Source organism: Microtus ochrogaster, chromosome 10 (genome assembly GCF_000317375.1).
Source record: "Microtus ochrogaster isolate Prairie Vole_2 chromosome 10, MicOch1.0, whole genome shotgun sequence".
Taxonomy (NCBI): Eukaryota; Metazoa; Chordata; class Mammalia; order Rodentia; family Cricetidae; genus Microtus; species Microtus ochrogaster.
Window position 1 is genome coordinate 76,385,293 of NC_022016.1, and position 13,117 is coordinate 76,398,409.

Here is a 13,117-nt window from a genome sequence, read left to right on the forward strand (position 1 = left end):
AGGCTGAGCAAGCCATGATGATCAAGCCAGTAAGCACCACCCCCCTCCATGGCCTCTGCATCAACTGCCCTGCTTGAGTTTCTATACCCACTTCCTCAAATGATGAACTATTACATGAAACTGAGTGAAATAAACCACTTCCTCCCCAAGATGCTTTTAGTCACGGTGTTTCATCATACCAATAACCCTAACTAAGCACATTTCATCTTACCAACCTTTTGACAAGAGACTGAACATTTACCAGGTGACTGCCAAGTGTGGTGATATTATTTTGTTTGTACTTTAACAAATAAAGCTTGCCTGAAGATCATCAGAGTGCGGAGCTAGCCACTAGTTAGCCATAGAGGCCAGGCAGTGGTGGCACACACCTTTAATCCCAGCACTCAGGAGACAGAGGCAGATGGATCTTTGTGGGACTCAATCAGTCTAAAAGAGAAACAGAGCTCACATCTTTGATCTCAGCACTTGGGATCACAGGCCTCTAATCCCAACACTAGGGAGCTGGAGACAGGAGTGATACGGTTGGGGAAGAGACAGGAACTCAGAAAATTCTCAGGCAAGGCATTCAGTAGAAATAAAGTCTCTCTAGTCGCTGGCTCATTACTTCTCTGATCTTTCAGCATTTACCCCCATATCTGACTCTGTTTTCTTATTAAGACAAATTAGAATTCAAGCTACAGCCAAGCGTTGCTTCTTGTTTTAAGACCAGAAAAAAGTAAAGGCCATTCTGTTACCTGCACTGTAGGAGAGCGAGGAGGGAAGGGCCCAGAAGAGATGAAGGAAACTACATACACGAAGGGCAGGCTACACACAATGCAGCTTAGACAAAGAGCAAACACGACTCTTACCCCTGTTGCATATTTTGCATACATGATACCATTCCATTCCCCTTCAATTGAGCAGAAAGATTTCTTATCATTTGGAGAACTAAACAAACAAACAAAAAACCAATTTAGATTAGTCTCAAGTTTCTCAAGTAGTTTATATTAGTCTCAAGAAAGTGGTCAAAAGAACAAGGGACAGCAGCTGCAAACCCCTTTCACAGTGAGAAGCTGTCTGCCCCGTTCTTCCTTATTCAGTCAGGACAGCGGCCTTCAGAGGGTGTATGGATGCAGCAATGGACTGCACACACACAGCAGGAGAGAACCCATCTGTCGTCTTCTATAAATTACATCAGAGCTCAGGGATGCTCCAAACAGACCTAACCATGTCTTCCTTCTGGAGGCCGCTGAGTGACTGTTGACTGTGCCACTCAGGCCTGCCCACTTCTCTACCAGAAGTAAACTTTTCTTCCAGGGTTCCATCCTACTTTGGGGGTGGGGGTGACAGCTGAATCTGACATTCAAATTAAATCCTCTTGGGAAACTGATTAAGCAGCTGGTCATGATGCTGTTTTCAGGGCACAACAGGACAGCCTCCTTTTGCAGGCAATGTCTGATCTACAAACTCTTACTCAGAAACACAGCTGCCTCCCAGGTCCTAACTATTGAAAAAAAAAAAAATCATGCCAGATACCAAGGTGTGATGTTTCCTGTTTTCCCAACAAAGGGACAGAAAACGAGGGCTTCGTGCAGGCTTGCAGGTCTTTCCTGGGGCCGCATAGCCTGCTTTCATGGTCCAGCCTGGCAAGAAGGCTGGACTCTATGGCACAGGGAGCTTGGCACCGGATCCCCTGTATATAAGTCCTCAGGGAAGAGAGCCCACCCTCCACGCCCGACCGCTCTAGGGAGGTCTCTTCTGACATGAGGTTTTTTTTTTTTTTTTGTTTTTCGAGACAGGGTTTCTCTGTGGTTTTGGAGCCTGTCCTGGAACTAGCTCTGTAGACCAGGCTGGTCTCAAACTCACAGAGATCCACCTGCCTCTGCCTCCTATGAGGTTGTTTTGTTTTAAGATGGAGACAGGCTTACAAAGTCAGTTGATGGTTAGTTCCTAACAGAGTTTCAAGAGAGTAAAGTACTTCAGAAAAGTGGAACACTGAGGCAGAAAAAAATACCTACAAAATCTCTGCAGTAATTCTGTGCTTCTTGCCCCCATAGAAAGGTTTAGTGTGGAAGACGATATTTGCACTGTAACCCGTTTTGGAGCAGTTAATATTGCATTCTCCTCCTAATTCCACCCAGGGCACTGTCAGGATAGACCTAAAAAATTAAAGGTTCTCAGGTAAGACTGGCGGTTTGGAGAGAAAGGAGGGGCGTGGCTTAAGAACAGCAGAGCTGCAGCTGATGAAAAGCACAGTCTACTTGCCTTCCATAGCCATTGGGGAAGGTGAGGATGTAGTGCTCATCGTACTCCAGACAAGAGACACAGCCTGTGGAAGAACAACAGCTCTGCTAGGGCAGCAGCCACAGCCCATTCACTTCAGGGTGCTGAGGGACACACCCACCCTGCTCTCTTTTCCAGATTCATTGACATGGAAATGATGACACCCAGCCTTACTTCCAGGGGTCATTTTTCCCTAAGAAAAATGCTAGAATCCACACTACCACACACTTACCCTGACCTATGTTGTGTACCCCAATTGACATCCCAAGGAATTTCGATTTAGTCCAGATATGAGCATTGAATTGTATCTTCTTGTTAAAACACTCAGCGTAAAAGGCTGAAACTGAAAAAGAAAATGTTTCCTGTGAGTGTTAAGTAGCCACTTCTCCAAACTGGCCCCACAGAAAAGCCTTTTTCCTCACAGAGAAGAACCTCCGGTCATGCTTTCCCCAGAGCAAGTACACTCAGAGCCAGTGGGCAGCGCTCCCACCACCCCAAACAGAGGGTCACGGCCAATCCCTAAGGTTTGCAATCTAAAGGGCAATCTGTTCTGGTCAGCAAGTCTTTGCTCATGCTCTCCCTCCCTGATCTGGGCCCCTTCAGTATTTCTACTCTTTTTTGTTTCTTGAGACAGGGTTTCTTTAATTATAGTCCTGGCTGTCCCAGGCAGGCCTCAAACTTACAGAGATCCACCTACCTCTATCTCCTGAATCCTGGGATTAATCTTTAAAGACAAGTGCCATCACGCCCAGTTCAGTATTTCCACTCTTAATACTACACTGAACAAAGATCCTGAGGCTATATATTTTCCCCACCATGTCTGGAACACATCATGCAGAAATGATAAACATGACTTTAGAAGCACTGCATGTTACTTCACAAACCCCTTCATTTTGTACACACTCAGACAGTGATGCTGAGTCTTTGAGACTACAGTTTCCAGTTCAGGTAACAGGGAAAGGACAGCACTCAAGTGACAAGTCGGTGACTGGCTTTAGGACAGTTTAAGACTGAAGGCTGTAGGAAAAACCTGTAACTTACTGGGTGGATGATGGGAAACTTGCTCAGCCACAAACGTTACACTGTTCTTAGAAACCCAGGGTACCGGCCCTTCTGAAACAAGCTCCTGGAAAGAATCGTAACATCAATTAAAAATGTTTCAGATGATGCAGAATCTAGTAAGCAGCATCTCTGGTCCCTCCTGGCCACACACATTTCCATTACGGCACTAAACTGCACTGTCAGTCAGGATCTGTAGTTTCTCCGACTAGATTAAAATTCTGAAGGCTTCATGTGCCTAATGTGAGGCGGGCTGTGAAGCCAGGCCTGAACAGCCATCCTTGTGAATGAACAAAAACTAGTATGCTCTGCCTTTAGTAAGGACTACACATTAATGTGGCTCCTGGAAATAGATGCAGGAGTCTCATTTTCCACAAGATTATTATGGGCCAGGCACTACAGACTAAGACCTTTTACATGGCCTACATTCTTGGTTGTTGGTCTCTGTCTGCAAAACAACTCTAAACAGAGCCCTGGGCCAGTGAGATGGCTCATCACGTGCCATGAAAGCCTGGAGACCCAAGTTCCACCTCTAATACTCATGTATTACTACAAAGTTGTCTTCTGCTCTCACATCCACCATGTCTCCCTCATCAAATAAACAAATGCATAAATATCAGGACCCTGGGCTCAGCTCTAGGCTACCTACTCTTCTCTAGCCGGCTGTACTCTTGTATAACTTCATCCAGACCATCAAGGACACTAAAGTCTCTTTTCTCTAGAGTTCTCTAGAGAACACACACTCAAATTTCACTCTGAAAGTTCCACGTCCAACAGTCTCGATTGGCCTGGGTTTATCCTTCCTTCGACAGCAAACTGACAACTGGAGTGCTGACGTCCAGATGCAAGGACGCCTCTAATATCTCTCTTCTCCACGCATCAATTCCACCTTGCATGTGCAGCTGGAACCAGCTGTTTTTTCTAGAATACTGCCTCTTTAAGCATTGTGGTTCCAAATTTAGTTTTCAGAAAATCATTATAATGATCTTTTCTCAAAGCAAGACCAAGACCCCAATAAGTCACAAACTTAGCATTATAGTGTATAAGGCTGTCGTAATTTGACTCAATGCCCATCCTCAGACCATGCTTCTCTTTCACCTCCCCTCTACTTACTATTGCTCATCAACAATGCTCTTTCAATAGTGAGCATCTGAGATCATTGCTTTCACCATTATTTGATCCTGATAAAGGGAATCTTAAATCATTTCACACAGTGTGAAATAACTGAAAACCGTAACACAGGACCACCAGAAGGCTCAGCCAGACAAGGTGTCTGCTGCCAGGTGTCTGAGTTCACTCCCCAGACCCACACAGAGAGAGCTGCCTCCTGGAGCTGGACTCTGAGCACACAAGTGTCTATGGCACACACTCAACCACATTCACAGAAATACACACACATACACACATGCACACACACACACTCTCATACACATGCAGAGAGAGAGAGAGAGAGATGGAGAACTCACCGCGCTCTCTTCAGCATCGTTCGGCAGTGTCCAATGGCACTGAAAGATCTCGCCCAAGATAGGATTGTACGGCTTTTTGGCTACTGATCCTCTCCTTCCGGCATGGAAAGCTGAGAGGTACCATTTTACAACCTGAACCATTCGATCCCTGGGATCCTTCTGGTCACTAATGCTGGAAAAGACAATGACAAATGTGATGTTCTACTCTTAGGCAGGATGAGCACTGGTGTAGCATGCAGCATGGTTGGTCTACCTTGGGCCACTTGTACTGTGGATGCTGATCCCAATTGGACACCAAGGTACAACATGTACGACTACTTTGTTTACTTACTGTTTGGCTAGAATACTCTAGCAAATGTTTATATCCATTTAGTCAGTCATCACCCAGTTAGAACTTCCCTCATTCCTAGAGTCCCCAGCTCCCTCTGCACACTTCATGCCCTCCTGAGGCAAATACTGCTGCTAGTTTTGGGAGCCAAATCTTGCTTTGCTTATTCTAGGACTTTATGCAGGGGTGCTGCTTCACTGCTGGAGAGACTCCCTATATTCCAAACCACCAACCACTAATTTAAACATGGCTCGGTTTATGAAAGAGGGTCTTAGTCTGTGGCCATACTGGCCTTGAATTTGAGTTGATTCTCCTACCTAGTTCTTTTAAGAGCTGAGATTACAGGTGGCTTACGCCACCACATCCAACTGGCTTAATTCTTTTATGGTCAAAAAGCCATTATATGATTATAATTGTTTTTAATTGATTCAGATATTCTATGAGATTACTGATTTTCTTTTTTAAATTTTATTATTTTGTATTTTATGTGTACTGGCACTTTGCTTGCATGTATGTACATGCACCACATGCATGCCTTGTGCCTGTGGGAGACAGAAGAGGGTATTAGATCCCCAGGAACTGGAGCTACAGATGACTGTCAGCTGCAGATGTCTGGGTTCTGAGAACCAAACCTGGGATCCTTGGAAGAGCAGCCAGAACTCTCAACCACTGAGCATCTCTTCTGCCTTTATGATTTCTTGGGATGACTCTCCAGTGGACTCTAGAGGAAATGACTGGCTTATTTCTCCCTGTGGTTTTTCTTGTTTTGTTTGGTATTGGGGGTGGTACTGGTGATCGTGTGAGGGCTTCACACTTGCTAGGTCACCTTACTATTGGGCTATGCTAGGCCTGCTGCATATATCTTGAAGTTGTGTGTGTGTGTGTATCTTTATATTTTTTTCCTTGATAAATTCATTCTTTCATCATTACAAACTGTCTTTATTTTGTCTCTGGATTTGTTTGTTTTAAAACAGGATCTCACTCTTTAGCCCAAGTGCTTACTATGTATGCTAACTGGTCTCTAACATACAGCAATGCTCCTGCCTCTACTTGCTGAATGCTGGGACTACAGAACATTTATCTTCTTTGCCCCTTTGATGCTAATACAGCCATAAGACTTTGCTGTGTTCAGTGTTTGCATGGTGTCGTGGTTTGAATGAGAATGCCCCCCCTCCACCACAGGCTCAAATGTTTGAATGTTTAGTCCCCAGTCATCAGCTGTTTGGAGGATTAGGAGGTGTGTCCTTGCTGGAGAAGGTATGTCACTGGAGGTGGGCTTAGAAATTTCAAATGTCCAAACTAGGCCAAGTGTCTATCTGTCTTTCTCTCTCACACACATCCCTGCTACTGTGGTTAGGCATCTGATTCCCCTGAAAGCAATACAAATAGGTATCATCTATCAATTATATATTAAATTTACTGAACACTACCAGAGATTTTTTTAAATATTTGCACTTTGAGAACTGGTAACACGACTCTCTTAAATCTCGCTTTCTGCTCCTCCCTCTCCTCGCCCTTCTCTGGTTAGTGTGTCCATTGACTATGAAACCTCAGTGATGTGCGTATGGCTTCAGGAAGCCACGATTCCTCCACAACAAGGGATGCAGTTACAGAATATGGACTAGAATATTTCCTGCTAACAAAAAGCAATGAGCTTTCGTCAATCCCTGTGCACACAGCACAAACCGCAGGCTTTATATTACAGCTTATGATTCAGGCAATTAATTGCACTTTCCAGCTTTTCCTTGCTTCAGGTTATAACAAAGTACCTACCAAATGACAAGGACGTTAGAAAGGTTTGCTAAGAAAATTAACTGAATTTCAAGTAAGTTCACAGTCTTGACCTTTTAAACCCCATCTGCCCACCTGTTAGCTAGCTGGCTTTAAAGAAGCTTCTGAGGTGACTGACTTGATGGCTCCCCCCAACTCCACTACAAGACCTAAGCAGCAGGCCCTCAAAAGATTCAACTTTTACCCCAAATGCTTTAAAGAATACAGAGGGCCTGGCTGGGCCACCTGGACAGAAGGTTACCAAGAAGTAATATATCTGTAAAGATTACAAACTGCTGTGCTCAGCCAAGTACCTCACAAACAGGTCCGGATGGGCGAAAAAATCTGCATACATTTCTAAAAGAGATCTTCTCTCAAGAATAAACGTTGGAAGAACTACCTGTAAAACACACATTTGACTCCTGAGGCTCGAATTCCACGAGAAACATATTTCTGCATAGCAGGAAGACATCCATCCCATGACACCCACCACAGGTCCTCAGTTGTGCTTTACTAAACCCTTTCCCAAGATGCTCTGGTTCAGAACACCCAGGGCCCTGCCCACCAGATGTGGAACCCCAGAGGGGTCTCAATAATTCCATGTGCTTCTTCTGCACAGATTTCTGCCATCCCTCAGTGTGACACACTAGCACTTATATCTTAGTTGGAATATAACAAACATCACACAAGATTAAGATTAAACGCCCTGGGGTCCAGCTGAGGGAAGAATGCTCTGGGCACGAGGAAGAGGCAGAGCTAAGAAGCAATGCATCAAGTTGCTTCTTAGAGGACAGTAATGCTGTAATAAGACAGAAATGACACAGAAGAAGACATAAAGATGTGGGGACAACCACTCCTTCACCCACAGTTACAGCAGACAGAAGCACAAACCCAGAGTGTGACACGTACTAGCAAGAAAATGATATGGGTCCTGTCAGACTCCAACATTTTCATTTTCAGTAAGTATTTTCATGCCAGAGGGCATGAATCTAAATATTTGAGGGTGGCAAGGGTGTCTCAGTCCTTAGTCCACACAGTGCACACTGCTGTCTGACAACTAGCATTTTCCTCACCCACAGCCATGCTTTGCTCAGCCATCTACATACACATACACACGAAACAGGAGACAAGAAAACACACGTGGGGTCGCTATGTTCATTTTGTGGTCATCCACCCATGTGTACTCTGTGTCACCTGGAAGACTTGGATGGAAGGACAGATTTGGTTCCTACCTTGGTAAGGTCCATTCCGAGCCTGACTTGTGATAAGAGGTGCATGATAACGCTCTTGTGCTCTTCCACTGATCCCGCCTCCCCTTCATCATCTCTGTCGTCATGGGAATCAAAAAGATCTGCAACAGAACAGGCTGTCTTATAGGCCGGTGTTAGATTGGCTGGTGGTGCCCTACCAATATTACGAAGATTTCTAAGAAAAGAAAGGTTTCAGGCCCCTCACCAGCATCGCTTGTGCCATTGGACATGGAGGAATTCAGTGATTCTGTGGTGTCTGGGCGCTTTAGGCTATTTCCAGAGCTGCTGTGTGTCAAGACAGAGGCAGATCCTGAAGAACTGAATTAAAAGACAAGGGGTGTAGGGAGAGAGATCAGTCTTTACAGCTGATGAAAGAGCATGGAACAAAAATGCTGATCACAAGTTACTTGAAACCTACACACTGACAGACGGCAGAACAGCAGACCCTCCTCTAGGCAGCCTCTGCATTCCACACCGAGGTCTGGGCTTTGGGCACAGGATGTGTTGGTCAAGCCCAGCCCACGGCCATCGTCAAGGCAGTGGGATGCCTGCCTCTGTATCCAAACCTGAAACCTAGATTCCCATTCTCACTTCCTTGTGCACATGGAGATGTGCCAGTCACAGCAACTTCCTCAAAAACGGCAACAGGGATGCTGAGGCAGAAGAATTGCTTTGAGTTTGAAGCCAGCTTGAGTTACAGAGTGAGACTCGTTGGGGAAAGATTAAAAAGGTAACATCACCACCCCTTATCTCAGGTTTTTATTTCCTGAGGTCCTTGAAGTAGTCCACAGAGGATTAACACTTTTCCCAACATTTCAAAGGTAAATTTCAATTAACAACATTTTAAAATATATTATTTTTACAAATAAATTTATGGCAACTGATTTTATGAGCACCTACCCAAGAATTCATATAGAAATTAAATAACCAGCCAGGCATGGTGGCACACACCTTTAATCCCTGGGAGGCAAAAGCAAGCCATTCTTTGTGAGTTCAAGGCCAGCTGAGTCCACACAGAGAATTCCAGGCCAGCCAGGGCTACACAGTAAGAAATTGCCTCAAAAACCAAATAATTACAAGGGCAAGCAATTATGTAAAGTATAAAAACATAAGCCAAATTTCTCATAATGCATACACTTAAACATGCTACAGAATACCCAGTCTTCTCACAAATCTTTATGTATACTGTACATTATATACCCTAGTTAAATAGTTTACCCTGTTGTTTTTTTCTGACCTTTAAGAAAATAAACTATTTCACAGAAGACCTGAGCAAGTACAGAGTGCCCAGTACCCCCGCTCCTGCATAGCACACTGCCTCCCTCCAATGCTCGGCACTAGAGCAGTATTCTCATTCCAACTGTGGGGTCCACAGGACACCCCAGGCCCCCAGCACACAGTTTAGGCTTCACCCCTACTGCTATGCACCTGCCGGGTTTGTAAGACAAATGAAGAATGGCATGTACGGAACACTTCCATCTCAAAGGCCTCTGGGCTCTGCTGAGATTAATAAAGTGAAATCGAGACTAGGGTATGCATTATCCTAGTTTAACTGCAGTGCTCTAGGTTACCTTGTTTCTATCTCCTCAGGTAATTACTCACTGCCTTTCTGCTACATCATAGGGGTTACAAAGTATATCTTTTAAGAAGAAATGGAATGAGTGAAAGACCCAGGTAAGAAATCAAATTATGTTTACAAAGAACCACATGGGAATTCTTGCCAAAATGTGTGGCCCCATGACAGATCATCAAAACAGAGTCAATCTTTTAAGCCAACTCAACTTTATACTAAATTATATCAGATTTTTACCAAATTGATCTTCAAACCTCAACTCCTATTTTATTCTGATAAAATTCCAAAGCCCTGTGATTTATGCTGTGCCTTGTCTCTTTACCAATGGCTGCAGCAGCCCAGCCGGGCATGTGAAACAGTCTCAAGATGGAAACAAACAAACGCATGGGATACATTTCCAGCCATTCCATTCAGAAATGGAATGTGAACATTCCATTCAGAACAAAGAATGTGATTGTACACAGTATTTAGCTTGTACGTCCAAGATAAGGGAACGTTTTAGGCTCTAACATTAACTAGTATAACTTACGAAGCATTCGTAACAACCCTCCCAGAGAAGCACGATCATTCTGAGAACAGTGATGTACTAGGGATCAATGAAGGCCTGAGGCCCTAGAGGGCAAAGCAGAGAGGTTGTTTTGAATGCACACCTGGCACAGGTTCTTTCCAACATAGCTCTCACTGATGGACAGTCATGGAAGCACACTGGCTAGTGATGCCATCTGTAACACAAGTTCCTAACTGTGCAACAGTTCCACAGTTCCTAAGGAGCTGAGTAAGTAATGAAAGGGCACAGACTCCCTCCTATCAGAGACACACAGAGAAACACATAAGGACAAGAACTTGACCTGAGTTATAGGCAATTGGAGGTAGCAGTCAGCAACAGGGGTCACAGCTCCGGCTCCAAGCCCAGTGGCGGGCAACAGAGAACATGAGCAGACTAGTCGAACACCGGGGCTAGGAGGCCATAGACAGCACTAGCCAGCACACCCAGCTCAGAGTATTCAAAGCCTCATCACAAACAGAAAGCAACTGAGTAAAATCAACAGCAGCAGCAGCAACAACAATAAAAAGAACTTAGTTTGGCCAAAAGCATCTATATTCTCCATGAGTGTGAGATCCAAACTGAGACAGTCCAAGTCTAATAAGGACTGAGAGACGAGAGGAGCCTGAAATGCCAGGCTCAACACGGTGCTTGCACATGGGTGTGTAGGGGGGCACAGAAGAGAGAGAAGAGAACCAAACAGAGGGTAGAGTGAGAGGGGCCAGAATTGTGCACATGGTCTTACAGACACACCTATGACGAAATTACCATCAGCATGGCAAGAGTAACCTTTAACCAGAGCAGAGACTTGCGGTGACGCTGTCAGCAGTTCACTGTGTGCTGCTAGATTTACTGTAAAAGACTCAGTGATGGCGGCTCAATCTACTGGCTGACAAAAGATCTTCACTTCTGCTATATTTAGAATGATAGTTAATGGCTGGTGGGGTGTCCCAGAGGGTTCAGACATTTGTCCCCAAGCCCGGTGATCTGAGTTCAGTCCTAGAATACACAGGGTAAAGAGAGAAAATTGACTCCTACAAGTTGTTTTCTGACTTTCATAGGTGACTGTAGTACACACACACACACACACACACACACACTGTAATAACAAAAAGAAAATAGCTATTGTTTAAAGAGACTTTAAATTCTGTTTAAATATAAAACGACAGCCGAAATAAGAAAATCAGCCTTTTACTTTGCAATTTTGTCGAAGTGGTTATTTGCTAAGCCTGTACTGCTGTTCATGACAGTCATTAAGCATATCATTACTGTAGTTTAAAAGTTGCACATAAGACTCCCCCCTCCCACTTTTACTGTATGATTTTGTTGAGTGATCTGTTTCTCCATCCCTAGGCAAACATGAATAAAATTATGTTAAATCTTTAAAAATTTCTTTAGGAAAACTGTTAGTGGTTTCTCAACTGCTTATGACACGACAGCATCACAGTAAGTACTGTCACGCTGTTCACTTGTGCTGTCCCCAGCCGGCAGGCCTTGCCTGTACCATGCTAGTCTAGGAAGTGTCCAAGACTCTTGTTCCACCCATACTATCCCCACACATGCAGGCAAAGCTTTGGGTAGCACTGCTAGCATATCAGTGCAAGCAAATTCAGTCATTTGTCCAATTTACATAAATTCCTGTTTAACACTGAACTGGAATCACCCGTTCCTCCAACTCAGAATCAACACTGATATCTGAAGACTGACCAATCAACTCCTCCTACATCAGATGAAATTACCCAAGCATGGACAATAACCAAACAAAAGTTCCACTCAACAGAGAGACCTAGAATCTCACATTAGACACACAACCAAGGAAAGACATCCACATGGCCAGGTTTCCTCACAAACGACAATCTCAAAGGCCAAGGCAGTGCATACCCTCCCCTAAACCCAGCAGTCCTGCAGAAACACTCTCCAGGGAGAACTACCTTGATGAACCCGAGGACACAGAACTTAAAAGAATAATCATAAACGCCATCAAAGAATCCAGAGTTTAGTGCAGACACACACAGCTCAATAAACTTGAAGAGCAACAATCACCCTAGTGATGACCACAAAAACACAGACACCGGCCAAATGAAACGATAAACCAAATAACCAGAGTTTGAAAACTGAATTCAAGTAAAGGCAGAAGTACTGAAGAGAACCCAAGTAAGATAAAGATTGAATTGAAAACTCAGTAGCCCAATGAGAAAACTCAGGAGGAAACCTTACAATTAGAATGGAGCAAGGGGAAGACAGATATCAGAGCCTGCGATAAAACAGAGGAACCAGAGCATGCAAACAAAGAATATGAAAAATTAAAACACTAAGGCCATGTGGGAACTGTGGGATATATGAAAACATCGAGTCTGGGGCTGGAGAGATGGTTCAGAGGTCAGAACACTTGTTACTCTTGTAGAGGACCTGGGTTCAGTTCCTAGCATACACATAGTAGTTCACAACCATCCATAATTCCAGTTCGAGGATCCAATGCCCTCTCTTGACTCTGTGGGCACTGCACACACTGCACATACATACTCATATGCATAAAATAAATACACCTAGTAAAAATTAAATTTCAAAAAGATATTTTAAAAAATCAATTTTCTGAAGTATAGGCACAGATGAGGGGAAAAGAATCCCAGGCTAATGGTATACACCAGGTCTTCACAAGACCACAGAAGAAAACTTCCATAAATCAAGGAAACACATTTACAGATATAAGTAACACGCAAAACACCAAATAGAACCAGAAAAACCTCCCTATTAAAAAAAAACACTCCCTATAGCATATCATGGTCAAAACACCAAATAAACAGAACAAAGAAAGAGTACTGAAAGCTGCAAGAGAAGGGAACAACAACAAACTCCACAAGTCAC

At 44.0% G+C, this 13,117-nt stretch overlaps 1 protein-coding gene across 12 annotated transcripts in view; it reads right to left on the minus strand.

Moving 5' to 3' along the window:
- Positions 1-13,117, minus strand: part of Osbpl9 (oxysterol binding protein like 9) — a 138,478-nt gene that overhangs the window by 2,708 nt on the left and 122,653 nt on the right. For all 12 annotated transcript variants that reach the window (XM_005353569.3, XM_026781846.1, XM_005353568.1 and 9 more), the window contains 9 exons: positions 8,341-8,453; positions 8,118-8,236; positions 7,200-7,285; positions 4,788-4,959; positions 3,304-3,388; positions 2,495-2,605; positions 2,245-2,308; positions 1,998-2,138; positions 849-927 (listed from right to left, as the gene is read on the minus strand). In XM_005353569.3, coding sequence (XP_005353626.1) covers positions 849-927; positions 1,998-2,138; positions 2,245-2,308; positions 2,495-2,605; positions 3,304-3,388; positions 4,788-4,959; positions 7,200-7,285; positions 8,118-8,236; positions 8,341-8,453 — 970 coding nt within the window. The remainder of the gene's footprint in view (positions 1-848; positions 928-1,997; positions 2,139-2,244; positions 2,309-2,494; positions 2,606-3,303; positions 3,389-4,787; positions 4,960-7,199; positions 7,286-8,117; positions 8,237-8,340; positions 8,454-13,117) is intronic.